Raw genomic sequence first — 27,992 nt, forward strand, 5'->3', positions numbered from 1 at the left:
CCAGAAGGATGGAGGAGGGGTAGGGAAATGGGAGAGAGAAGGGAAAGAAAGAGTGTTAAAGATCAGATGCCACCATTGGCAATGGGGGCTCAGTGGCGCTAGGAGCTCTGCGAGGTGCTGGAGACCTCACCTGCGAGTGGTTTTACCCACAGAGTAAGGGAGCTGGGGTGTTTATCCACAACTTCCTTCCATCATTGGTGAGGACTGCTCCAAAAGGCAGTAACTTCCTGGCACTTCTGGCCACCCATGCGTGATTCAAGTATGCTCCTGTCACCAGAGAGACTTCAGGAAGAGACTCACGGGTACCTGCAGTGGGAAACCCTTGGCATGGATGGGAACAGTGGGTGTGGAGGGGACAAGGGAGGCACCATGAGCATCCATCACAGGGTGCTCAAGAGATTTTGAGGCAAGGAACTAATTTGTAGCTTTTAAAACTGAACGCAGAAACTGTATGCCTACAAGGTCTTTGGTCTGAACGGAGAAATGAGACCTTTTCGTTCATGGCTATTTGAGTTACTTAAATTTGGACACAATCATACAACGAACCATTATAACCACTAAAAAATGAGGGCCATCTCCTGTGCTAATATGAAACTCTCTTTGAGTTATAGTTTTGAGTAGAAAAAAGCACAGTACAAACAATATTTAGAATATGCTCCCATTTTTTAAAAAAAAGCTTTGTTTGGGTATAATTTAAATACCACAAAATTTACCTATTTTAAGTGTACCAGTGTAGTGTTTTAGTAAATTTATACAGCTTTCCAGAAACTTTACATAAGTGGAACTATACCATATGTGGTCTTTTGTGCCTGACTACTCCCACTCAACATAGTGTTATTAAAGTCATCCACGTTGTCGCAGGTATCAATAGCTTGTTCTTTTTTTTACAGCTGAATAGTATTTCATTGCATGGATTTATCACACTTTGTTTATCCATTCTACATTTGGACTGTTTTTAGTTTTATTGTTATAAATCATGCTACTGTGAACACCCACACACAAGTCTTTATGTAGACACATATTTTCACTTCTCTTGAGTAAATACCTATGAGTGGAATTTCTGGGTGATGTGTTAAGTTTATGTTTATTTCTTTAAGAAACTACCCAACTGTTTTCCGAAGAGACTGTACCATTTTATGTTCCCATCAACTATGTATGGTGCTTCCAGTTCTCTGAGTCCTCATTGACAGTTGGTAATATCACTCTTTTCTATTTCAGCCATTCTGATAGATGTGTCGTGGCATCTTATTGTGGTTTTAGCCTTTCCCTACAGACTAATGATGTTAAGCATCTTTTCATGTGCTCATTTGCCATTTGCATAGCTTCTTTGATAAAATGTCTGTTCAAATCTTTTGCTTATTTTGTGTTGGGTTGTTTTTCTCCTTCCTGAGTAGTAAGGGTTTGGATAATTGCAATTATTTTCTGTAAGTTCAAAATTATTTCCGAATAAAAAGTTAAAAAAGCAATTCTAGCTCCCATCACACTGCAGCTCCCCCCCCCCCATTCAGAATGGCATACTTGGGAATTGTTTCATAGCATGGACATCCTCACTGAAAGAATCAAAAGGAAGAGCAAGATCAGACTTTAAATCTTTTGTTAAAAATAGTCATTGTCTGGTAATAATACTCCTGGATTACTTTTTGTCTGTGAATAGGAAGTTGGTGGTTAAAATGTCCAGATGCTGGGTAAAGAAAGACATGAGAGTACTCATGATTATCTTCCTTTCTTTGGTTACTGCAGAAGTTACTCAGCTTCCTCAGCATTGTCCCTTTGGGTCTGATCAAGAGTCACTTGCTTTGTATCCACCTAACAGTGCAGGGTCAGATTCTGAGAATGGAGGAATTGAGGGGAGCTATTCATTCACCACCCCTGCAGGAAGAACACAGGCACTAGTAAGCTCAGCAATAGACTTCCCCACTCTAATCCACTCCACAGTGGCCTCTCACACAGTCAGCCCCATTTGTGGGGTCACCACTCTTTCCCTTGCCCCCAGATCACTACTTCTCTCTAGTTCTCATATAATGAATCAACTGCATGCCTGCAGCTAATTGACTGAGTTCAAATTAATGGGCTAATCGGCCAATAGCAGATGAAATCAAGAAATAAGAGGTGGAAAAGAAAGAAGTTCCCATCCATTTGCCATATCATGACTTTGGGTCAGTTGGCTTGTACTTCATGGCTTCTTTCAATTCTTCAAATATTTAGTGAGCATCAACCATTCATTCTTTCATGGACACCGAATACGTACCAGATACTACGTGAGGCTAGTGGGGCTTAGTAGTGAACAAAAGTGGCAGAGTACTTTCCCCTAAGAGGCTTCCATTCGAGTGGGAGAAATAGATTATAACAATTGGGCAAATGAATACATAATACATGTCAGGTTATAATAGGAATTACAAAATGAAGTAAAACACAATAAAAAAGTAGAGACAGATAGGTGCATAAAAATTCTGGAAGGATGTACTCCAAATGATTAATAAATAGACCTGTAGCTTTTACAATTTATGTCTTCTAAATGTTCTATAACAAACATGTATTTTTTAAAAAATGAAAAGTTATTTTAAATATATAAAAAGCACTGGGTTTGAATGTCCCACATGATTAATTGTGTCACCTGTTGTATCATAATTTTATTACCAAAAATACTGAAAAAAGTTCAACTGGAAAATAATACATAGTCTTTATTATCTGGGGTGTGGTTTCAACATATTTTAGGAATCTTGATATCTGGAAATATAAATAAATTATAGAAAACTAGACATGTTTATAAAATGCCTTCCAGATGGGTAATTTGAAATGATGAATAATCTCTTCCAGTCTTGGTAAACAGCAAAATGTGCTAAATAGGTCAGAATAGAAAAATAGTGGTATCACGTGCAAGAAACAGAGAATAAAGCATTGGAGCCCAAAATGCTATTTCTAATGTTGCTTTGTTTTGTTATGTTCTTACTGGCAAATGAAGGGCAAATGTGTGTTTACGAGGTCACACAATAAAATATAAAGTGAAAATTTCAGTCATTTGGTTAGCTTGGCCCAAGGAGACTATCAGGCTTGGAAAAATCAGACAAAAATAAATCATGTTAAGTAAGGTCCAATCGAGCCGCTTGCCTGGGGCTCAGCTCCCTGGGGTGTTTGGACCCATGTTTGGTAGGTGGACGGGAGGTCGCGGTGCACACTTGCCCTTTCCCCTCCTCCCACCCTCTCCCCAGTGCTTCCACAAGTCTGACTCTGCCTTGTCACTGATTGACTTTGCCTTCCAAAATGAGATGACATGTTTATTGTCTAACATCATCACTGATTACGACAACAATCACTCACAACAACTGGTGTGGTCACACAACATCTCACCCCAGATGTCCACCTAAATCCTCCACCTCTCATGTGATTAAAGTCCTTCAATCTCTGGTCTATAGTAATTTTATATTTTATATTTTGGAGACAGGGTTTTGCCCTTTCACCCAGGCTGGAGTGCAGTGGCACAATCATACCGCACTGGAACTCTTGGAACTCAAGCATCCTCCCACCTTAGGCTCACAAGTAGCTGGGATTACAGGTGCATACCATCATACCCAGCTAATTTTTTTTTTCTGTAGAGACATGGTCTTGATATGTTGCCCAGTCTGGCTTTGAACTCCTGGCCTCAAGTGATCCGCCCACCTCAGCCTCCCAAAAAGTATCAGGATTACAGGTGTGAGCCATCATGCCTGGCCCTGGTCTACACTGATTTTAAAATCCACTTGGCCATTTCTGGTGTTAGAATAAACCAAATCCTATCCAAATATTAATTTAATTTTATGTTTTATAAGCTTGATCATGTAATATTTATCCATTTAAGCACCAACAAAGAAACTCAAATTTGTATCTGTGTGGATTATTAACTGGCTCTGAGCTCTATGGCTTTCTGCATTATTTCCAGCAGGTTTCAAAGTGATCAGTTCTAATAACTCTGAGGTTTGCATTTTGTTTATTTATTTTTTAAATTGCTTGTTGAGTCTAACAACCATGAATCCAACTTGCACTTTCTTATTTTGTGTTCCTAGGTAATTCATTATTGAGAAAGCAATTTATGCTAGTTAAGAGAAGGCCTATAATGAGGCAAGAATTCTGCTTACAAAGGTAAAGTAATTTAAGCAAAAGCTAAAATTTAAAAGTTCGATAGTAGTCAATAAAAATTAAAGAAGGTATACATAGGAATCTTTGAAATTAGGTCTAAAGCAATACATTGGCTCCCTTTTTCTTATAACAAAAACCAAGCTCACTGAAAGTAATTTATTTCTTTTTATGGAACTACATTGTGCATTATATGAGTTCAATCTTGCCATCAATAGATTTCTTAGGCTTTGTTTTGAAAAGTTGCTTTTCTTTTTCTTCTTTGGACTTTTCAAAAGCAGAAGTTTCCCTGACATGCTCGGTGTGGTATTTGCTGATGCGTGCATGTGTGTGGTTTTAATTTTTAGGTTTGTTTCCCCTCAACCTTTTCTTTGAGTTAATGTGAATCACAGCTGTATTTTTCATTCCTGAGCACTGTGATTCATTGCCATTGACTTCCTCTGGAGCCCACTACACCACAGAGTCCTGTGGGAAACTGATTAGTCACTGCTGAGCAAGGTACCTTGCATGCCATGGTCAGCATCGGCTCAAACAACTGTCTTTGGGCAACGATGAAAGTTGTTGTAGCATCTTCCTTTGGGGAAGTAAGAAAGCTTCCCTTTAGGGGTTCATATAGTTTGTAGCAATCCATGGATTCATCTTGATAACATACGGGAAAATTTGATGTTGAAAAAGATAAACGTCTTCTTTGGTTAAGAAGATTTTGGGTCACACTTCTGCCTTCAAGAAACAGACATTGATCACAGCCCCTTGCCAGTGGCATATAAATAGTATTTGTGGATAGCTTGAACCTTACTATATTGGTGCAGCTTTGAAAAACTTGGAACAGATTCATTTATCTCAAACATACTTTTATCTAACTTCCTTGAGTCTAGTTTTAGAAAATTTCAAGCCAAGGGATTTTTCTTTATAAGCTAGACTTACAAAGAATTCCTAAAGTCATGCCTTAACAGTAATCAATTATTCTCCATAAGTTTCCACTTGCAGTTAGCATTGCTGATTAACAGTTTGTGATCACCTATTCTAAGGGTGGAGAGGTGACCCTACCTCCATTTGATATCACCTAACCTGAAGGGGCTTTGGCGGCTATGTCTGTGATAATGAGAACTCTAATTTTCCTGTTCAGAGTAAAGGCTCTATAAGTTTAAGGAATTGGAGCAGTTTAAGAGCAGGGACAAATGGTTAACCAGTTAAATAAGCCAAACAAGATGTCAGAAGATCAAATTCTGGTCTGATCCTTGGGTAGCCTTGAGAAACAATTTTTGCCTTGCTAGGCCTCAGGCTTTTTACGTGTCTGTTAGCATGGAGAGCTTGAGGTGGAAATGCAAACAGAAAACAGTGCACCCGGGTAGAAGTTGCATGTGGTTGCCTTGCAGTTAGAACTGGGTCACACAAACAAAAAGCCTGATCGAATATTTCCTGAACATATGGGAAGTATAATTCCTTAACCTCTGCATAAAAGAGGATTGCCAGCCATATTCTGTTGAGACAAGAGGACATTGATACAATTCCTGATGCGTCTGAATAACTGAAAGAAGATTTAGAAAATTTGCAAATTTCAGGATGAATAAGAGAAAAGTAAATAAAAACTAAAAACAAGACAATATTAAGTTGTTCAAGAGAGGAACATTTATCGTAATATACTGTGTATTTCAGTGATGAATACAATATTGGCATGATTGCAATATAATCATGTAGAGAAAATGGAGACATAGTCATATAGAGAATGTGGAGACAAGAAGTGTGTACATTTGCTAGAGCTGGGATGAGGGTGGAGGTGGTAGAGTTCAATCCTTGCCTTCCATAATGGGGAATCAACAGTCTAAAACTGAAAATTCCAGAAGTTGCAACACTTGTGTTATTACTTGGAAGTAAATACCAACTGGGTTGGTCCATTCCGGCTGCTCTAACAAAATACCTTAAACTGAGTAATTTATAAACAATAGAAATGTACTGCTCACAGTTCCGGAGCCCGGAAATCCTGAGTTCAAGGTGCTAGCTGACTCAGTCCCTGGGGAAGGCTCACCCTTTCCTTCAAAGATGAAGCCTTCTAGCTGTGTCCTCACTTGGCAGACGCGGCAAACAAGCTCACTCAGGCCTCTTTTATAAGGGCAGTAATCCCATTCATGAGAGCTTCACTCAAGACCTAATCACCTCCTAAAGGCCCTACCTCTTAATACTATTGCAATGGGGATTCGGTTTCAATGTATAAATTTGGGGGCGGGGGGCACAAACATTTAGATTATAGCACCAACACAATTAGCTAAAAAGATTGAAAGTGGTTGACTCTAAGGAGAGGGAAGTGGGGAGAAATGCTTTTTATGTGAATAATCTTTATGGATCTATTTGACTTTTTGTATAATTTTGATGAAACTAAAAACTGAAAAAGTCATAAGAATTTTTTAAAATAAAATCAATGAATCAAAAAGAAAGACACTGATGCCCACTGAGGTTCAATAACTTGTCTAGGGTTCACCACTGACAATGGGGCAAAGCCAAGATTCAAAAGCTCTCAGTTCAGCTCTAGAGCCTGAGCACTCCATCACTATTGAATATCGCCTCCCCAAAAAACATTAAATATACTCATCATCATTCATCATTCAATATCAAAAAATGTGAATTAAAATAACAGTGAAGTATAGTCATGCATCCCTTAACGATGGGGGTACATTCTGAGAAATACATCATTTGGCAATTTTGGAATTGTGCAAATGTTGTAGAGTGCACTTACACAAAAATGGTAGAGCCCACTACACAGGTAGGCTATATGGTATAGTCTCTTGCTTCTGAGCTACGAACCTGTACAGCATGTTACTGTACTGAATACCATTAGGCAATTGTAACATTAAAATAAGTACTAAACATATCTAACATAGAAAATGTACAGTAAAAATATGGTATAAAAGATTTTTTTTAAATAGTACACCTGTATAGTGCAGCTCCATTATAATCTTATAGGACCACCATTGTATATACAGTCCATTATTAACTGAAATGTCATTGTGCAAGGCACGACTGTATTATATTGTACTTTTCAGATGAGCAAAAATATAAACAATTGTTAATGTTCATGGTTGGCAAGAGTGTGAAGTCATGGGCATCCTTGCATCACAAGTTCTTAAAAACTGCACATGCCTTGCCCTAGTAATTCACTTTATAGAACTTAATTTAAGAAAATAGCTGGGCATGCCCAGCACTTTGGGAAGCCAAGGCGGGTGGATCACGAGGTCAGGAGTTTGAGACCAGTCTGACCAACATGGTGAAACCCTGTCTTTACTAAAAATACAAAAATTAGTCAGGCATGGTGGCGCATGCCTGTAATACCAGCTACTTGGGAGGCTGAGGCGGGAGAATCGCTTGAACGCAGAAGGCAGAAGTTGCAGTAAGCCGAGATGGCTCCATAGCACTCCAGCCTGGGCGACAGAGCGAGACTCCGTATCAAAAAAAAAAAAAAAAGAAAGAAAAAGAAAGTAGCTGGGCATGGATTAAAAGATATTTGAAAAAAAGGCTGCAACATTGTTTAAAATATCAAAAACAGCAAAAATTAAAAGTAACCGAAACATTCATCAGTTGGTTAAATGTATTACTGTATGCATTTCGCAGGTGTGAAAGGGATGAGGTGGATATATTTGTGTTAACATGAAAAGATGTCCATGTTATATTATCAAATGTAAAATGTACATCTCAGGACAGTATGTGCAATATGATCCCTTCATGTAAAAATGTGTGTGCGTGTGCACGTGGGCATACATATAGGGTCTGGAAGGACAGATCTTTAATGGTTGATGACATTTATTTCTAGGTAGGAAAGGATTAGAAGGTGTCTTAGCTCAGGCTGCCGTAACAAAATACCATAGGCTGGGTGGCTTAAACAACAGAAATGTATGTCCTGTCGTTCTGAAGGCTGAGAAGTCCAAGGTCCAGGTGCCAGCATGGTCAGGCTCTGATGAGGGCCCACTTCCTGGCTTGCAGATAGTCACCTTCTCACACAGCAGAGAGAAGAAGAACCAGCAAGCTCTCTGGTGTCTCTTCTTTGAGGGCACTAATCCCATCACAAGCACCCCACCCTCATGACCTCATCTAAACCTAATTACCTCCCAAAGATTCCACCTCTAAATAACTTCACAGTGGAGATTAGGGCTTTAACACAGGTATTCACAAACATTCAGTTCATAACAAGAGGGGACTTTCCCTTTTATTCATACACTTTTGTGTTGTTTTAATATTTACAAAATATTTAACAATTGAAATCGTATACGTATGAGACAAGGTCTCACTGAGGCTAGAGTGCAGTGGCACAATCACGGCTCACTGTAACCTCGACCTCCCAAGTTCATGCCATCTTCTCACCTCACCCTCCTGGTGGCTGGGACCACAGGTGCATGCCACCATGCCTAGCTAATTCTTTTATTTTTGTAGAGATGGGGTCTCACTATGTTGCCTGGACTGGTCTGAAACCCCTGAGCTCAAATGATCCTCCTGCCTCAGCCTCCCAAAATGCTGGGATTACAGGCATGAGCCACCACACCCAGCTGAAAATATACTTTTATTTAAAAGGCAAAAGCATATAGCTATGAGTGATAAGTGATCAGAGATGACATCTAATCCAAACTTTCAATTTGTATAGGTCATCAAAGAGATTTAATAAATTTCTCAAAGTCACACAAATGCAAATGCAAATAAAAACTCAAGATTTCTGGTCTGATGAGTATCAAATTACTGTAATCAATAAAGTATTAAAATAAAACAATGGCATTATATGGTTCTCATTAAATTTAAAAGGCTCAAACAGACAACTCAAAATGTGTCTCTAATATTCTAGGCGATTTGTTGCCATTTTCACATCAACATTGGTTTTTACTGCTAATCCTGTTGATTTTAACCTTGTTTTGTGACAGTTATAAAGACTGGTAAGATCAAGTGGCCAATGTTATGATTATTTATTTGAAAGGTGAAACCAGAAAACAAAGCCTGATTCTAAATAAGGTCATTTTAAATGGCAAATGAACAGATGCCAGTTTTAAGGGACTCCATCGTAGCCTTTCTCAGTGAGTGAGATTTTAACATTGTAACGTATCACCAAAAAGTAAAGTAATGCACTACAGACTCTTAAATTGTCACTTTTTCCCTTAAACCCCCTCAAAACACAGACAAAAAATAATAATTTAGGAAATACGAGAAGTTGGGCGAGGGGTCTGGGCATGTTACTTCTATCACAGATTTGGAGAGATGTTGGCCAATTGTCAACAGTCTGTTTCTGGGTCCTGTGGTCTAGAGTCCCCCAAGAGCAAGCCAGGGGTCTCCCTGAGCCAGCCCAGCCTCAGGTGTGTTTCCACCAGGTTCCAGGCCAGGCCGGTCTTCCTGGGCCAGTGTGGACCATGTACTTCCTGTGGTTAGCTGGGGTTCTCTAACTTTCCCATCTGAGTCCCCTGGGGAGCTGGTGAAAACTCCCTCAGGGTTTCTGATGCGATAGGTCTGGGCTGGAGCCTGATAATTTGCATTTATAATTCCTTCTGCACCATATGCTGGTAGCCAGCTCTGGGATGGGTTGTGGAGCAAGCAGACCTAATTTACAGCATTTGCTGACTTCCAAGCGGTATAAATACTCCCACCAAGCTACCAAGGGTTTCACATATTTAGTAAATATGTGAAATTACTAAATATGCTGCATATTTAGTAACTGGCTCTTGCGAGCTGGTGTGAATTGGCTGCAGAACATTGCTGCAGGTGACACTGATACTGCTGATCTAAACGAGCTGTCTGGCTTTCTACCAAGAGTTTCATCCACTGGTGATCCTGCCTGCTTTAACTCTGTTTCTCCACCTCTGACTGTGTGTCTCAGCTCCATACTCATCTATCCAACTATCCTTTGGTCATTTCCACTTGGGAGACCTACAGGCTCCTCAAATTTAGCTGGTCCAAAGTTCAAATATTTTATTTTTCTCCCACCATAGCTTCTCTCTTTCTAGACGTCTTATTTTGGTGAATTATACCACTATCCACTCAAGTTTCCTAAGAGAAACTCAAATCCTGTATCCCATAAGTAGATCACCCATATGTGCCCCACCCTTTTCCATTCATCTCACATGTGTACAATCATTCCCCTACCTGCTTGGCCATCCACAATGTCACTCTCCTACTCAGAAGCATTCAGTGGGGCCCCATCATTCCCCATAGGATCAAACCTCAATTTGTCTCTATGGCCTAAGGATGATCTGATCTTCCCTGTCCAGCCCCACTTCCCCTTCCACAGGACACTTGAGCCTCCAGCAATAGTGGACAGTATTGGATTTGTTGCTCTGCAAAGCACTTGCTCCTTTCTCACTTCTAGGGACCATTCCTCACGCTGTTCTCTCTCTCTCTCTCTGCCTGGAATCCCTTCCTCTGCCTACTCATCCTTTCAGGCTCAACTCAGAGGCTACTTTTTCTGCAACACCCTTCTGGCCTCCCTCAGAAGAACTTGCACTTTCCGTTTTCTGTTCCTATTGCACTGGTCACAGATCTGTTTTAGCAGTGATCTTGTTGGTAGTGTCTGGGTGCAAAGGGCTGCATTTTCACATGTCTGTTATCTCACATTGACTGCCTGGGACATTATAGATGTTCAGTCATGTTTGTTAAGTAGAAGAATGGCTGAGTGAATTGTGGGCCAAGTTTTACCCATCTTCAGTGCTTAGGCTGCAGAAGGTAGAACTGAAAAGGTGAAACCAGAGTTAAACGTGGCTCATTCTCCTCCCACTTTTTGGAAGATATTTTTGTCTCCAGAATCTTCAGACCCATGAAGTCCATTCTGATCTGTGTTCCAGCCTTTAAGATGGACCCAAATGTATTTGTTTCTAGGTGGCTCACAGGTCTGAGCTTCCTGGGAGACCTGCAGACTAGAAATGGTGCAGGACTGGTCTGGGACAGGTTGACCAGCTCTTCAAGACCGAGACAGTGGGGTGAGAACTGCCTACATCTGAACAATGAGAGTGGCAGCACTCTTTCTTTTGATTGGGCTTCCTTCCTGTGTTTTCTCAGAGCTTATAAATGAAGTTAGTATAGATGAATCCAAAGAACGGCAAGAATTTTCAGAGGGTGGATCGACAGAATAGATGGAAGAGCCCATTATGTGTATGAAGAGACTCAGGAAGTAAGGAGCTCCAAAAGCCACGAATAGATTCTAAACAGATATCCTGATTTCATCTTAAATGCTCTCTTGCTCATCTTTCCCTGATCCCCTCCAAATGTCTTCATTCCATCCGGTATTAGAATTACTTACAGCACTGGTAAGACCTCTGCTAATGACACCTATTCTTCTAGGCAGGATAGGTTCTTACTGATTTACACTAATGAGAGCAAAATACACACACACACACCCACACACAATTACAAATTCAGATGTTAAAGCACAAAATACATCTATTTGGATGAACATAGTAAAGTTTTAATTATTTATGGTCACTTTTTGTTGCTCATGCTAATATATGCATGATTATGGTTAATATTTTTAACAATAATTTAACTTGCAAAGTGCTTTGGATGCATTTATTTAGTATGCTATAATTTCTGAACAATGTACTCTGCAAAAAGAGGTGACTATTTGCATGAATACATTTTTTTTGGCCTAGCAACTTAGTAAATGAGGATTTTAAAAATATATATTTCTAATAATTTCTAATAATAAATAATCACTAGAATAGCTAGCATTTATTAATCATTTGTCATATTACACACATTGTGCTAAGAAGTGCTTTTTCATGGACTGTTTTTATTCAATGCCCATTTTACAGATGAGGAAACTAAAGCACAGAGTAACTAAGTAACTGCTCAAAGTCACGCCTTTAGTGATTCCCTGGGATGGCCCTTCCCTGGTTTAATAGTCATAGAGCCATAGCAAGGAGACATTGCTGCTTGCTGAAGTTTCTCACCTTAATGTCAAAGCTAACTGGCAGTGAACGTGCTGAAGAAGCAGAAGGTAGTGAAAGTGTTCATGCCCTGGAATCTGAGGACTGAATTAAGTTCTCATCTTACTCTTTCATGGCTGTTTGGCATTCTCTGAGCAAGTGAGTGAATGGTGGTAACATCTGCTCTGCCTGCTTTTTTTTTTTTTTTCTGTTTTTGTCAAATGATCCTTTATTGAAATATTTTCCTTTGTGCTTAACTAGCTGGGCATTCTACAGCACCACTGTTGATGTCATCTATGATGGCATGAGGGTGGCGGCCATCAACATTACAGCCCACAGACTGGGCAGTCCCCAGGATCTCTTTAGTGGTTCCAGAGAGTTCTCTGGCTAAGGATTGGTGCCGCATCTGTCGAGCAATGTTGACGATCTCATCAAAAGTGATACTCCCACTGTGTTTAATGTTTTTCTGTTTCTTTCTGTCTCTTGGTGGTTCCTTGAGGGCTTTGATGATCATGGCAGAGGCAGAAGGCACCACCTCAATCTGGGCCTGTCTGTTCTGAATGGTTAGTTTCACTGTAATCCTCAGGCCCTTCCAGTCACCCATTGCCTTGGCAATGTCATCACCAACCTTTTTTGGAGACAGACCCAGGGGGCCGATCTTGGGGGCCAGGGCAGAAGTGGCACCGACTTCACCTCCGGTGCACCTCAGGTATACGACTTTGATCTCGTTGGGGTCGAACTTCGGCAGCATGGTGGAGGCGGCTGGTGTTGGATGAACCCGGATTCAGGACGACCGAAGAAAGTTGCACCTTGGCCTCCTCCGAGCCGAAAGCCGAGAGAGCTGCTCTGCCTGCTTCTATGGCCCCCCAGGGACTGGTATGCACATGTGCTGAGTTAATTGTATAAAAGTTATTTGCATGCTGGACCTGAGTGAGATTCTATTTCAGGAGCTTCACCTAGGCTCCCTCCCCATGGCCTTTCCCTTTCCTTCCTGTAAGAACAAGCCTACGGCAGAGAAGGAAGCTTCCCACACAGTTTGCTACCACGCCTTATCAGCGGGAGGCACCTGTGCCCTTGAGTGAACATGAGATAATTTTAGATGGAACATCTTTTTTGGGCTTAGGGGTTTATTTTAAGATTATTCAAAATACATGTACCTAGTACATCAAATTGTGATTTCATCATCCTTATTATTATTTAAGGTGTTAGGTGTATTTGTTTTTAAATAATAGTACAGTATTCTGTGGATAAGGCAAAAATTAACGCAGGCAGGTGTAGATTTATGGTGTATCTAGTGACACTCGTGTCCTTCAAGGCCCTTCTTTTGCCCAGATCCCTCCTAGTCCTGTGGGCAGTTTGCATTAGTAATTTCGTATCCTTTCTCCTAAAGGGGGCTTCCAGAATAGAATGAATCTAAGGCCCCCTGAGACCTGGATCCTCCCTGTGTGACATGGACTGTGTAACCATTGCAGGAACTTCTTAGAATCTCTAAAAGAGAGATTTTCCTGAGTTCTGGCTGGCAGGGACACAACAGGAGCCAAGGAGAAGGAAAATGGTCTAGAAGAGTTTTTGAAAAATGAACTGAAGACATTAGTTACAGAAACTCGGTTAGGTCCCACCAATGATCATTTCCATGTGGAGAGGAGCATTCGAAGGCCACCCTCTTATATCACTGTTGGGATGCTGATCCACCCGGATCTCCTCCTCCAGCCATGGTGGGAGTTGAATATGACGGCTCTCAGTGGCCCTCTTCTCCAAGGCCTGCTCGAGGCCACGAGAACCTCCTCACCCAGGACACACTCAGACACACTGACTGGCACCAAAGCATAACAGTCAGCATGGCCCGCCTCGCCGCCAGTGGGATAACTGTGGGGTGTGAGTCATGCTCTCGAGATCCCTGGGGATGAGACCAGGCTAGACTTTCCCTGCAACCACTGGCTTGATCTGCTCTTTCTCCTTTCCTACCTGCCTTCCTCACTTCCATACAAGACCCTCCCAATATGCCTTGTGCATCCCAATATGCCTTGTGTAGTTAATCTCTACTTCAGGCTCTGCCTCTAGGAAATCTGATCTAGGACTAAACCTTTCTTGGCAGCCCTGCTACCTGGTTGATGTCCTAGGGTCACCCAGCGGTCTGAGGCCCTCTGCCTCCAGAGCAGTCCATGCCATGTGTGGGCAGCTCTGATCATTAGATAGGTCTTTCTTAGCTTGAGCCAGGCAGATGGAGCCTCGCTTTCAGAAGACAGCTCTCCTGCCCTACTCCTCTCCCCTTCCCAGTCCTCTCTTAACCTAAACTTTTCTAGGCCCTTCAGCTAGGCCTTTTGTGGCCAGGTTCCTGTTCTCTCACTTCCTGGGTTCTTTCCTTACCTCAATCCAGTGTTGCAAAATCCCACCATGGGTGCTCACTTAAGCTGAGCCCTTCATTCTCACTGAAGGTTGAGGACACACAGAATAGGACTTCCACCAATACGGATACTGCCTTGGATAAGCCCAAACGCTCATCAGGGATTCGGGCAACTCTGTCACTGAGCTTCAAACCAAAGACGCTATCATGTATGTTTCTAGTAGGCTGCACCTTGCCTCAGTGCACCCTCAAGCGATGTTTTCCATAACCCCACTCACAGGATTTTGCATTTATTTCTGCTACTCTCATTTGTGAGCCTGTTGTCTCAGCCAGTTGACTTGTATTTTGTATCCTAATTATTTCATCTGGTCCTCTTTCCAAAGCATGTTACAACAATCATTGTAGGTATAGCCCTGAAGATTTTTAGCTGGAACTCAGATTAGCATTTTGTAATAATGTTATTTCATTGTTCAATTCTTATGAATTTAGTTTATAGCATAAAAGTATGGTTTATAATCAGTCTTTGTTGCTCATGCTAATATATGCATTATTATGGTTAATATTTTTAACAATAATTTAACTTGCAAAGTGCATGCATTTATTTAGTATGCTATAATTTCTAAACAATGTACTCTGTAAAAGGAGGTGAGTGACTATTTGCATGAATACATTATATCTTGACCTTAGTAAACCAGGATTTTTAAAAAATTCTAATAATAAATAATTATGAGACTAGCTAGCATTTATTAATCATTTATTATATTACGCACATTGTGCTAAGAAGTGCTTTTTCATGAACTATTTCATTCAATACCCATTTTACAGATGAGGAAACTAAGGCACGGGTAACTAAGTAACTGCTCAAAGTCACACTCTTAGTGATTCCCTGGGGTGGCCCTTCCCTGTTTTCATAGTCATGGAGCCATAGCAAGGATGTAATTAGCACATCATATCCATTAGCTTCTTCTGCTATAGATTCAAGTTGAAAAGAGAGTAAATTTAAGGAAAATTCACAATCCTGTGTGATACTTTGCAGCAAGTATTGTGAAGGCAGTACATGAATGACAGGTGTTTAGGAAACACTGATTTATAAGATTTGTCATTCTCTCTGCTTTAAGTCATCTATTAGCTTAACCTCTGTTCAATCCTTATCCTGGTTTAACTTCTTAGCAAACATCCTGTGCAGGACAGGCACGGAGGGAATCTTGGGGCCTACTCCTGTTTGGTGGCAATCCATCAACTGTGGCTCCTGTGTGCAGGCATTTAACTATTTTCTTGTCATCCTCTTAGGCACAAATTTTTTTCTTGCTAAAAAGGTGTCATTATTTGTCAACTCCCTATTTGAAATTCAGATCCATGCAACAGTTTTTTTCTAATTTTATTTTTGTTATTGTTGTTGGTGGTGGTGGTGGTTTTTCTATTCGTTTGGTTTTGGGTTTTTTTTTTTTTTTTTTTTTTGAGACAGAGTTAGTTTCGCTCTTGTTGCCCGGGCTGGAGTACACTGGTGCAATCTAAGCTTACTGCAACCTCCGCCTCCTGGGTTCAAGCGATTCTCCTGCCTCAGACTCCCGAGTAGCTGGGATTACAGGCATGTGCTACCATACCTAGCTAATTTTTGTATTTTTAGTAGAGATGGGGTCTCGCCATGTTGGCCAGACTGGTCTCCAACTCCTGACCTCAGGTGATCTGCCCGCCTCTGCCTCCCAAAGTGCTGGGATTACAGGCGTGAGCCACCACACCCTGCCTTTTTCTAATTTTCTAGTCTAATAGACCTGCCAAGTGCATAAGGAATATGGCTAAACTGACATAGCTTGTCTTGGGAAACCCAAACTGGACCCTGGGCATGACCACGTTTTGGCTAAGATACACCATCCTGCAAAGAATTCCAAGAGCAATCATCTCTCAAATGGCCCTGGAGCCCACAGCTTCATAGCTGGAGAAGTCTACTGCCTTCTCTGTTTTTGAAGCCAAGGACCAACATTATCTACCAGCTTTGTCCAGCCCTCTTCAATTCTCCTGAGTGCTTGAAGGTGATCACAAATAATCTCACATGCATTTAACTTATAACCATAGTGTGGCAGTGAGTCCTCCAGATTGGAAAAGAAAATGCCTATAGAAGATCCAGGTACGCTCTTATGACTGCCGAATTGACTTCAGGATCCAGTCCCGCTTTTTAATGCTGGTCTCCTCTTCCTGTCTTACAGCCTTTAGGTGTTCAGCTGATGTAAATTAATTGCTCCCATAGTCAAGGACTTTAGTAGGTTTGCTTTTCTCTTTTTTTTTTTTTTTTTGCTGCTAGTCAACCACATTGTGTTCCAAGAGTACCTTTAAAAAGGTATTTTATGGTTTTATTTAGCTTTGTTTTATTTGTAAAATACCCTTCTGGGCTGTAGGCTTCTAGGCATTATTCACACAGATCCAGCACACTGTTTGGGGTACACTTAAGCCTCTAGAGCCCTTACCCATATTTGCATGCTGCCCAGCTGTGAGTTCATTGCAAAGGTGCAGACGCACCTGCTTGTGATACCTCTCCCTCTTAGCTACTGACTTATTTGTGGCGTCAGAACCCCATTTTCAAGAACTTCCCATTCTGTTTGATGGGAACGAGGGCACTTTTTATAGACTCCAACTCACCTTTAAACTTTGTGAAATCTCTGTTTGTAAACCACAAAATTTATCAGCACAACTCAGTTTCCCATTCCTAGCTTTTGTGAACATAAGGATGACATAAGAATTTCCTCTTACAATGCCTCTCACTCCCACTTCCCCAATCAATTCCTCCCGGTGAATCAGAAGTAAGTTGAGAATAGCAGCTCCACCCACAGCTTTCTGATCCTTCTGAGGGCTGAATCTGCCCACAAGTTAGGTCAAGTGTGTGTCAGAAATGGTTTTTTATCACAGAGACACTATGAGAATGTGCGCGGACAGCTGAGTCTGCCACCTGTCTTTCTGCCTGATTTCTGCAGCAGGAATGAATCACTCACTTCCTGCGTTGATGGCGGCTGTGGCATCGTGTCATCACAGTAGCACTTTTATTCTTTTCTCCATTCATCTCCATTATCTTCTAATATGAAAACCATTATGTAGGTGCATAGATTTATTTGTCCTTGACTTAACAGAGACAGCTTAGTACTCTCCAAAAGAAAAGAAAAAATATGTTTCTTATGAATGGAACATGATAAAATATGCCATCTCTTGGTTGCATTCTAACCGAGTGTCCCATTCCCTGTGATCTTGCTGACTCCTAGGAAGTTCTGCAGAGCTGATCATTTCCTCCACCATCCTAGGTCCGTTTTTGCTTGTTCTGCTCTGTATGATCATTGGGATGGTCCAACCGGCTACATCGTCTCAGGCTCCCTTTGCTAACTGGCTTCCTGCTAGGCTTGGTTTGGCTCATGTGAAGCCCTGGTTGATAGGGTGGGTGGAAGGAAAGGAAAAGCCAGGGCATTTCACCACCTTTAATATACTAATGATTCAAATTTGTGCCTCAGCAAACATGCAGGTTACCTGGGATCCTCAGCAGAGAATAATAGCTACCTCTGGAAATAGTAGGCTTATGAATGCTAAGAGGCTACTGAAATTGCCACCTATATGATGGGACGCTTTGGGTGAGAGGTTCATGGAAGTTCTGATTGATTGGGTTCTTGAAGAGTACATGAGCATTTTCCTGGCAGATCTACTCATGACAGACATCCCAGGAAGACAGAAGAGAAGATGAGCAGTTATGGAAACCCAAAGTTGTATGGTGTGCTTGCAAATTGGATTAACTTATTAATTTGTAGGACTTTGGGGGCATGATAGGAGATGAAGCCAAAAAAAGAAAAAAAAAATGGATTGAATCCAGTATATGAAGGACCCTCTGTAATAACTATGCTTTCTCCCAGGGGTGAGTTCACAGGAGCAACAGAGAGCTCTAGAGTGAGGAGGGTGGGAAGAACAATTTTGTATATCATCTACGTTGTATACTGGGCTTCTATAGGCTGTTGTGTTTGATGAAAGTGTGCCGGCTTAAAAAGTTCAAAAATCCACTGTTGTGACTATAGGAAATGTATTGGTCAGGGTTTTTAGATGCATACGAGAGAATCGCCTCTAGCTGGTTTAGGCAGGGAGGGGTACTGAGGAACAGAGTTCCCAAAGTCAAGGGATGGATCAAGCAGTGGGGTTTAGGCTGGGCTTCCCAAGTGACCCCCAGAATGGCCCACTAGAATCAGCCCACCAAGGGGCTGGCCACTGCGGAAGGGGTCAGGAAGCTGCTGAATTGGGAGACCCCCTCGGGGCTGCTGCTCAGAGCAACTCCAGCTCTGCCATGGCCCCTGACCACAGAATGATGCCCCTGACTCTGTCTCATTCCCTGCATCACTCAGTTCCCAACAAAGCCTTGTGGGAGCCCATCTGCGTGGTAGAATCTAAATCACGTAGCCATATCCCAGCAGCAAGGAGGCCAGAAAATGAGGTTTCTGTTGTCTTATTTTTGCATCGTATGTTGGAAAGACAGAAATTATCCTGAAAGACACTATCAAAATAGGGATTGTGATCAAAAGATTTGGGGGATACCCAAATGATAGGAGTCCACCTCAGGAAGACATATTTTCCAAAGGAAGGGAAAGTAGGATGAAATTTGCATTTTAAAATATCATTTTTATGAAACCATTTGTTTTTTAGCTAAGGCCAATCCTGATGACTGTGTGAGGTCATGAGATTGCTGGTTTCTCTAACTAGCTTCACATTTTTTTTTACCAAGTTCTCTAAATCCAAGCTAGCTTTTCATTAACTTTTATGCCAGGCCTCAAATCTTCTTTTACTTACATGGCATGACCTTGGAATCCTTTCTTGGCCTCTCTTTCATGCTTCATTCTTGTGCAGTTTGGTGAAGACCCCCTGCACTCTCAGGTGTAGCATCCTCCTGCCACATGAGGGATACCTTAATAATATGACCGTCAGCCACAAGCCTCAGCCCTTTCCAATGTCATGTCCCACAGTGCATAACATACCAGCAAATGTTTATCACAACCTACTCAAGGCCAGTCATTCAGTTTCCAGGACTCTCAATGAGGTTGGGCCGGAATTTCCTGTTGCTATGGAATAAAGCATGAACAACTGCCACATGATGTGTTGCTAAAATGAATGCAGTATCATTAGCATGGTGGACACTGTGATGCGCCACCAGATCCCCCTTCAGGAGGGACTTGTTGCCTGGCTGCTGGGAGTGCTGACCATGGGGAGTCTATAGCTGCCACCAGCCCCTGCAGGGGTACCTTGGCTGAAGGGGGCTGCCTAGGCAAGGGTCATGCCATGCCCAGGGATACCCACATCCAGCGACTGATGCTGGTGGGGGTACAATGGCATAGCCATCTCACCCCACCTCGGGACACCCCTATAAGGTTGACTCATCCTGAATCCTGAACCTTATCTCCATGTCCCCGTGTCCACTCCTGCTTCCTTCCCATTCCACAGGCACTGATCCCATGGGTGCTCCTTAATAAGCCTCCTGTACCCTAAACTCTGTCTCCAAGTCTGCTTCTGGGAGACCCCAACCCATGACCATCAGCCTCTTCTAGAAGTACACAGATGCCCCAGCATGCCACACTCCGGGTAGATACTCCACCCTCCCAGGGCACCCAATTCACCTTAGAAATGTGAAGCTGCCAACTGCTCTCAGCAAGGAGATGTCTGGTACTTGGTCCTTGGAAGTAGTTTCGTTCATCTAAAAACTTAACATAAATTTTTACATTAACATTTTTTAACCTGAAAAAATTGAATTCTAGTTAGTGATATGTATGTTAGAAGTATTTAGTGGGAAGTACAGACATCCAAGTTTTTCTTTTAAATGCACCAAAAATAAGATGGATTGAGGGATGCATAGAGGGAGGTAGAGATGGAAAAATATGGATAAAACAAATATTGTAAAATGTCAGTGGTAAAATCTTGGTGGTGTGTATGTGAGTGTTCACTGAAAAATTATTTCAATTTCACTCTGTTTGAAACTTTTTATTTTAAAGTATTGGGAAAATAAATAGGTATGACTGAATAGGAAGAGTAGACCGAGATTGTTTTATGAACTTATTTCAAAGATAAAGTTAAGCCCGTCAAGTACTTGAGATTATATCAGTGTAATTTCCCTGATACATTTGAACCCATCGTTTATTTAGCAAACATTTATTGAGCAGGTACAATGAGCTTGGATATACAGTAAGTGTTCCAGGGAGGACAAAGAAATATAAGAGCTATATTCTGCAAGTTTATTATAGTAGATACAATAAATACATATGGAAAGTTAAATAGTAATAGTTCATATCACCCTAGACATAGACTTTTAAAATACATGGATTCTCCTTCCTATAGGAGATAGCTACAAAGCAAAACACAAACAAAAACAAATGCATGTATTGGTTCTACCATACAGATGATGTTTCTAGCAATGAATAATAATAATTATAATAAATGATAGCAGATCTTACACAGTGTTCGCCATGTACCTGGCAATGTTCCAAGGGCTTCACCTATTTCAATGCATTTCATCCGTACACTGTGTGGTGGTGAGAATGTATCTGCAGATTTGCAACTAAAGGGGACGTGACTGGCCGAGGGCACCACCTGCTGTGCTCTCTAATCCATCACTGAATTTCTAAGCCAGTGGCTGAGCCCAGTGGGGATACTAAGGCAAGCACATTCCCAAGGACGCAGGCGGCCTCTGATAGTCATCGCTGGCTCTGTGACTCCCAGATGGCCTTGCCAACCTTTCTCAGCCAGCATGGTGATCTAGGATGCTGTCCCCAACCTTCCTTCCTCCCCACTCTCCTTTACAGAGACAAGACCTGTGTGGCATCCCGATGGCTCTCCCCACCTCCCTAGACTGCCTCCCTCTTGCTCCCCACTGTCCCTCCCAGGGCTAATTTTTGGAAATAGTAAAAAAGACTCACCCTCAAGCATGCCTTTCAAAGGCAAACCAACCGCTCTGTAGCCCACATCCCAGCCACCTCTTTCATGGGCTCCCACCCTCCGGGCCATGACCCACCAGCCCTGATCACCCCGGGGCCAGGTACCAGACAACCAGGGACAGCCCCTTCCTTAGTCCCTCAGTGCCCCAGACTGGGTAACTTAGAAACAATAGGCATTTATTCTTAACAGTTCTGGAGTCTAGGAAGTCCAAGAAGAAGACACCAGCAGGTTCAGTGTCTGGTGAGGGCTGCTCTCTGCTTCCAGGTGTTGCTGCATCTTCTGGAGGGGACGAATGCTCTGTCCTCATGCAGCAGAAGGGACAGAAAGGGCCAACTCACCTCCTGAAGCCCTTTGGTAAGACCCTAATCTATTCATAAGGGCAGGTCCCTCATGGCCTTCTCCCCTCCTAAGGGCCCCACCTCTTAACACTGTTGCACTGAGGATTAAGTTTTAACATGAATTTTGAAGGAGGCACAAACATTCAAACCACAGCAGCCCCTATGCTCCAGAGCCTAATGAAATTATTCAAACCACCCATTCCTAAGCCGGATTACCCTGCTCTACATGTTCCTCCCCACGGAAACCACAGTGAAAGCTCCCGCCCACAATTTTCCCCTCACCTTCTGCCTCTAACAGACCCTGGTGCTTCCCTGTGTGGCCCCTGACAACGTGGCAAGCCCTCCTCTTGGGATCTGTGAGTAACAAACCATCTTTTCAATGATAGTCATCTCCTGATATGCTGGCCTTGCCAAAACAAAATCATAATAAAACCTATATCTATCTATATATATATAGATATAGGTTTAATTTATATATATATATTTTTTTTAACTTTAAGTTCCAGGATGCACGTGCAGAACATGCAGGTTTGTTACATAGGTATACGTGTGCCATGGTGGTTTGCTGAACGTATTGACTCATCCTTTATGTTTCCTCCCCTCACTCCCCCACTCCCCAACAGGACCCGGTATGTGTTGTTCCCCTTCCCGTGTCCACATAAAACCTATATTTTTTAAAAGCCAGTTAAGTACAAATGTCCCTTGGTGTTCAGCTTTTCTGAGTTACTGTTTACAACGTGTTGAGCTCTTAAAATAGCAAGAATGCCAAGAATATTTTGCTCTCAATTACTTGGTTTTATGGTCTTACATGCACAAGGAAGAGAACAGAAGGTATCTCTATATGAGTAGTGAGTGTAGCAGTGCGCTTGGGGCCCCACCAGATCTTCAAGCCTGGGCTGGTGCCCCACCGTGTTGGGAGTGGTGGCTGCTAACTGGCCTCCCTCCCCAGGAGATTCTCCCCTATGAGATGCAAGGCAGCCCACAGCCCGTGGCTGACTGGCACAGGGGTGCAAAAGTGCAGTTCCCTCGCCCCAGTGCAGGACCAAATCTGTGTTCAAACCCCAGAGCTCCCTGCAGGCTTAGGCTGAGGTTGGCATCCTGCTGAGGTCCCATTCCCCTGCCCCCTCCTGCTTGTCCCCGTCCCCTTCTCCTGAGAGCTTTCCTCCACCACATCGCCTGCACAAGGATCCCCTGTGAGTGAGACCCCCAGTGGCCTGGTAACCCACAACTAAGCATCACATGAAATGTGGAGGGACCTTGTGCTGGGTGCAAGGTTTTCCCCTAGTGTGTGTAATGGTTATGGATCATTTAGTGACTCCTGCTAATCTCCTTAGTACAGACTGTCAGAGCCTAGTTAATGGATCAGCCCATAGGCAGCTCCCTAAATATTCCACCTATAAAGAACATGAAATAAACCACTGGCATGAGCAGCAGATTACCTATGAGCAAATTCACATCCCCTCATTCAGCTTTTTGCTTAAGTGGGAAGATGCAACTGGGACCCATTTTTGCCAAAGTGGAGGCTGCCTATGGGTGACAATAGCAGGGAGAAGGGATAGCCCATGTTTATGGGGCACTTGCTTGGTGCCAGGTACCCTGCTAAGCACAGGAAGGACAAATGGCCTAACCCAAATCGCACAGCTAGTAAGCAGCAGCATTCAGCGCCATAGCTGCAACCTCCCACCCAGTGCGACACTCTGGTTCCCTGACAGGCTCCTCCTCCTGCCCTCCCGCCCCCTTAAAAGTGGAGGAGCAAATCAAGAATACTGGTGTGAAGGGAGGCACCTCATGGCTGGCCCTGTTGGCTGTATTTAGTCTTCAGATTTCATAAATATGCAAACTAGGAAAATAGAATAATCTTCGGTCTTTTTAGTTTTTTCTTTTGTTTTTGTATTATTCTTATCTTTTGTGGTAACATGTAGACCTGACATCCCAATCTTCTAAGTTGTATAATAAATAATGTTCATCATTCTCTTTAAAACTTGACTCTAGGCCAGGCACAGTGGCTCACACCTGCAATCCCAGCACTTTGAGAGACTGAGGCAAGAGGATCCAGGAGGTCAAGGCTGCAATAAGCCAACAGCAAGCCACTGCGCTCCAGCCAGGGCAACAGAGCAGGACCCTGTGAAGAAAAGAAAGAGAGAGAGAGAGAGAGAAAGAAAGGAAGGAAAGAGAGAAAGAAAGAGAGAAAGAAAAAGAGAGAGAGAAAAAAGAGAAAGAGAACGAAAAAGAGAAAGAAAGAGAAAAAGAGAAAGAAAGAGAGAGAAAGAAAGAAAGAGAGAGGGAGGAAGGAAGAAAGGATGGAAGGGAGAGAGGAAGGAAGGAAGGAAGGGAGGAAGGAAGGGAGGGATTTCCTAGACTAACTCCCACACTGCATCTATCATTTTCTTCATGTCTGCACTAGTAATTGTGTAAATTATAGCACATTGTTTTGTTTATATACATATACATATGTGTGTGTGTGGTGGTGGTGAATGTGTGTATCTATAGGTATGTGTGTGGAATGTATATAAATCTTCTTTATTGTTTGAAGTGCTCATGTGTAAATGTTTTTGCCTTCAACTTCATTAAAATGTTTTGAGGGCAGAATATTTTAAAGTCTTCAATAACAATCATTATATTACTTTAAACGAGATCAGATAAAAAAGGACATAAATAAAGTCTACTGAGTTATAAAAGGAATAAACCGAATTTCACATCATTTACATGAGGCAATTAAAAGATCAGCATTTAGAAAGCTATACTGTAAGGTAAATAATCAGTACCCGAAGGCAAATGGTAAGGAAATATTTAGTTAACAGAAAGAAGTCAGTTTATCTCAAAAGCCATCTTCCCTGAAATTCGGGCCTGCATTGCTTTGCTTAAGTAACAGCAAATATGAATGGGAAGTTGAGTGGATGCTCAGAATTATTTAAATTTTTTCAAGCTTTTTTCAAATACTCCATTTAGTGAACCAGGCTGAGTAGAAAAATCTCTCCTCTCCATGAACTTGTTTAATTGCAGAAAAGCTACAGAAGGAAAGGTTCCTGGCCAGAAGGAGAGAGTGCATCTTGCTCCTCTAAGGATGACAGTCGATGAGGGAATCCAGGGTCCTTGCCTGTCACACATTCCTCTGAGCTCTGGGCACTGTGCTAGGACCGGGACTGGCTGCCTTTGTTCCTTTGGGGCATGGCCAGGCCATCTGGTATCCCGGGCTACCAGATAAGTCACCCTGTTCTGCATCCCAGAGGGAGAGCTGAGCTCTGCACCAAGCACTTAGGGACAGAGCAGTGGTCTGAGCTCAGCCACTTTTGTTCCCACGACTGGCATCATCTGGTGACATCAGATGCTGCACAATCCATGTCGACTGCAGACCACTAGGCAAAGTGGGTTACAGAATTAATGCACTGAGTGCTCCAGCGATTATAACACGGAACATAAGAGATCCCCATTTCTTCCAGGTAAATTCTTGTTTCAATTAACTAAAATTTGAGTGAATTCATAAGTGACTAGTTCCTCATGACGCCATCGCACCAAAACTAAATTAAAGGATTAATCCTCAATTTCCACATTAGTAACTTAAATATTAGAGCATGAAAAGATTTGTAATTCTCATTACAGATCACCAGCTCCTTCTTCAGAAAAATTGGACTAATTAGATCTAACTTAATTCCTCACAGTTATGTCCCTACTTTAATTGGAATTACATTAAATATTGATAGTAAATTAAGGAATATTTTCATGGATAGAATTTCTAATCTACCAATTAGGAGACCATGATCTCTCTCTCTCTCCATTTATCTAAATCTTTCTTCATTTCTCCTATTAGGGTTATATAATTTTGAACGGCTCTTATGTTTATTGAATTATGTAATTCTCATCTATTTAATTTTTGTAGCTGTTATGATAGAGGAAGATGAGTTTCTGTTCCATTACTAACATTAAATAATGCTGTTGATTTTTACATTTATAGGTAACATCCTGTAATCTTGCTGAACTTAACTATTTTCTTAAATAAATTTTTGTTGATTTTTGCCAAATTCAAGGTATATAATCACATTATTATAAAAAGCAACAAAAATGCATCAGAGTCTTAGTGACAAGTATTGATTTTAGAGGAATGGGAAGATATTGAAAGAGCCTCATCCTGGCCACTGCGCCATTGTATTAACTACCATTTATTGTATATCATGTGCAGACACCTCCCCTAAAGCTTTATCTATATAATTTCCATACAACACTGCTGTGAGATGGGTACTGTAATGATCCCCATTTTGCAGATATGTGTGGAAACTAAGCCTCAGAGAGATTAAGTAACACTGAACATCACACACACACACACCCCCCCCCCCCCCCCCCCGCCCACCACACACACACAGAGTGAATTACACAGCTTGGGTTTTAACCCAGCTCAGTGTGAGCCCAGAAGCTGTTCATGTAATAGCAGCAAAAAAGAAATAATGTACTTGCGAATTAACTCAATACACATGAAGTATTCAAAGAAAATTAAAATACCTCCAGGGAAAATAAAGGCTCTGAGAAATCCACAAGGAAGCATTATCTCTTTCTTAATCTTCACTAATTTCACAAATGCGAAATAGTCTCTTGTTGTCAGTTTAATTTGCGTTTTTGTTACTAGGAAGTTTCAACATTTTCAAATTAATCACATATCTTTTCTATCCTGTGTTTTTTCTATTCAAAATTTCTAATTTCACCATTGGGATACTAGAGTTTTTATTGCTGTATTTAAATTCATTATAAGTTAAGTATATTATCTTTTATAAATTCTTAGCAAATGATAAGCCAAGCTTTTGCTTTGCTTTTTAATTGTTTATTATATATGCTGATATACAGATAACTATTTTTAATATAATTAAATTTGTCAACCTTTTTCTCCTTGATTCTTTCTTTTTTCTCTTTCCTTTCTTTTTTCTTTCCTTTCTTCCTTTCCCTCTCTCTTTCTTTCTCCATCCTTCTTTCCTTTCTTTCTTCCCCTCCCCTGTCTCCTTTCCTTTCCTTTCTTGTGGGAGTGAATGTTGAGAATGATCTTCTCAATCCAGAGATAAGACAGACATATGCCTGTATTTTCATCTGGTTTCACTATTTATTGACTTAACTATAATATATCTGAAACATATTTTGAGTGGAGGGGACAAGAAAAAGAAAGTAATTTATTCAGCTGGCTAAAACAGTCACTTCACAAAAATCAGAGGGTTTTTTAATTAAAAAATCACCCTCAGATTTTAGTTTAAAAACAAAAACATATCTTCTCCCATTGGAAGGCTATTTCCATCTTCTTTTAACATGAAGTAACTTTTGCTAGTTACATTCTGACTTCTTTTTAAACAGATTCTGCAATAAGTAAGTCTAAGATCAGTCATACTACATTGCATAGGATATTGTGAACTAAGCTTGCATTTGTTTTGTGTCTTGAGGAAGAGAGATATGGCCTGGTTAATTAATTAATTTACCCAATCAAGTTTAAGAGTGGTGTTAATTTTAATAAGACTGTTACTTTTTGTACTTTCTAAAAATTAAAGTATGATCTACATACTATAAGGTTCATACATATTCAAGGTTCATCCATGTTGTAACCCATATCAGTAATTCAGTCCTTTTTATAACTACATATATATTTCATTGTATGGACATACCCTATTCTGTTTGTCCATTCATTAATTTACAGACATTTGGATTGGGTCTACTTTTTGGCTATTATGAATAATGCTGTGTGACCCTGGGAGGATCGTGTGTGGCTGTAGCCACTCCCTTTCTCACTGGGATTCATGCTGGGGGCTGCAGCTGGCTGCTTCCAGTCAGGTCTCTTTCCCCCATGGCTATGGGAAATCATACTCCCAACTGTGGTGAAATCTAAACCAATGGCCTGGATGAGTCTTTTGCAGACAGGTTTGGCACTGTTTGGATAGCTTGGCAAGTCTCTGCACACCTGCACTCCAGCGTCTATTTCTCTAGTGTGGGAAGTAACTCTGGGTGCAGAGCTGGTGCTGAGGGTACCACCACCTCCCCACACACTGGGGTCCCCGAGACTTCACACGAGCCTCCTCTCCAGCCCCCAAAGCTCCACCCAGTGGCCTGACAACACCAGCTTGTCAGCCTGGATGGCCCGGGAGGCCTCTAGGATCATTTTAAATCCATCCATGAGTGGACCAACCTGATGATTGGGAACAGGATTCCAGCAGGACTGTTGGGTGAGATTGTTTCTGCAGTGGGAGGAGCACAAACCAGAGTCTGTGCAGCCCCAGTGCTCAGCGCCTCATGGATGCTCCCTGGCATCTGTTCCGATCCCCCGGTCAGCTTTAACCTTTGCCTGACAACCATGTGGTTTCTAAGGAGGAGCAAAACCGGTGAGAAAAGCTACTGTGCACAAAGTCCCTTTTG

At 41.7% G+C, this 27,992-nt stretch overlaps 2 protein-coding genes across 4 annotated transcripts in view; one reads left to right on the forward strand and one right to left on the reverse strand.

The window, feature by feature from the left end:
- Positions 1-27,992, forward strand: part of RIN2 (Ras and Rab interactor 2) — a 245,600-nt gene that overhangs the window by 53,654 nt on the left and 163,954 nt on the right. For 2 of the 3 annotated variants that reach the window (XM_063600984.1, XM_063600983.1), the window contains exon 3: positions 21,913-21,970. The exons of the other annotated variant lie outside the window; for it this stretch is intronic. In XM_063600984.1, coding sequence (XP_063457054.1) covers positions 21,913-21,970 — 58 coding nt within the window. The remainder of the gene's footprint in view (positions 1-21,912; positions 21,971-27,992) is intronic. 3 annotated transcript variants of the gene reach the window in all.
- Positions 11,914-21,868, reverse strand: LOC100977196 (large ribosomal subunit protein uL11-like). The gene has a single exon (XM_063600985.1). It carries the CDS (start codon positions 12,742-12,744, stop codon positions 12,247-12,249), a length of 498 nt encoding a protein of 165 aa, XP_063457055.1. The 5' UTR covers positions 12,745-21,868; the 3' UTR covers positions 11,914-12,246.

Source organism: Pan paniscus, chromosome 21 (genome assembly GCF_029289425.2).
Source record: "Pan paniscus chromosome 21, NHGRI_mPanPan1-v2.0_pri, whole genome shotgun sequence".
Taxonomy (NCBI): Eukaryota; Metazoa; Chordata; class Mammalia; order Primates; family Hominidae; genus Pan; species Pan paniscus.

What these genes read in the sequence shown, in the direction of transcription:
- LOC100977196 (XM_063600985.1), bottom strand. Translation starts at nt 12,744, where the DNA reads ATGCTGCCGAAGTTCGACCCCAACGAGATCAAAGTCGTATACCTGAGG.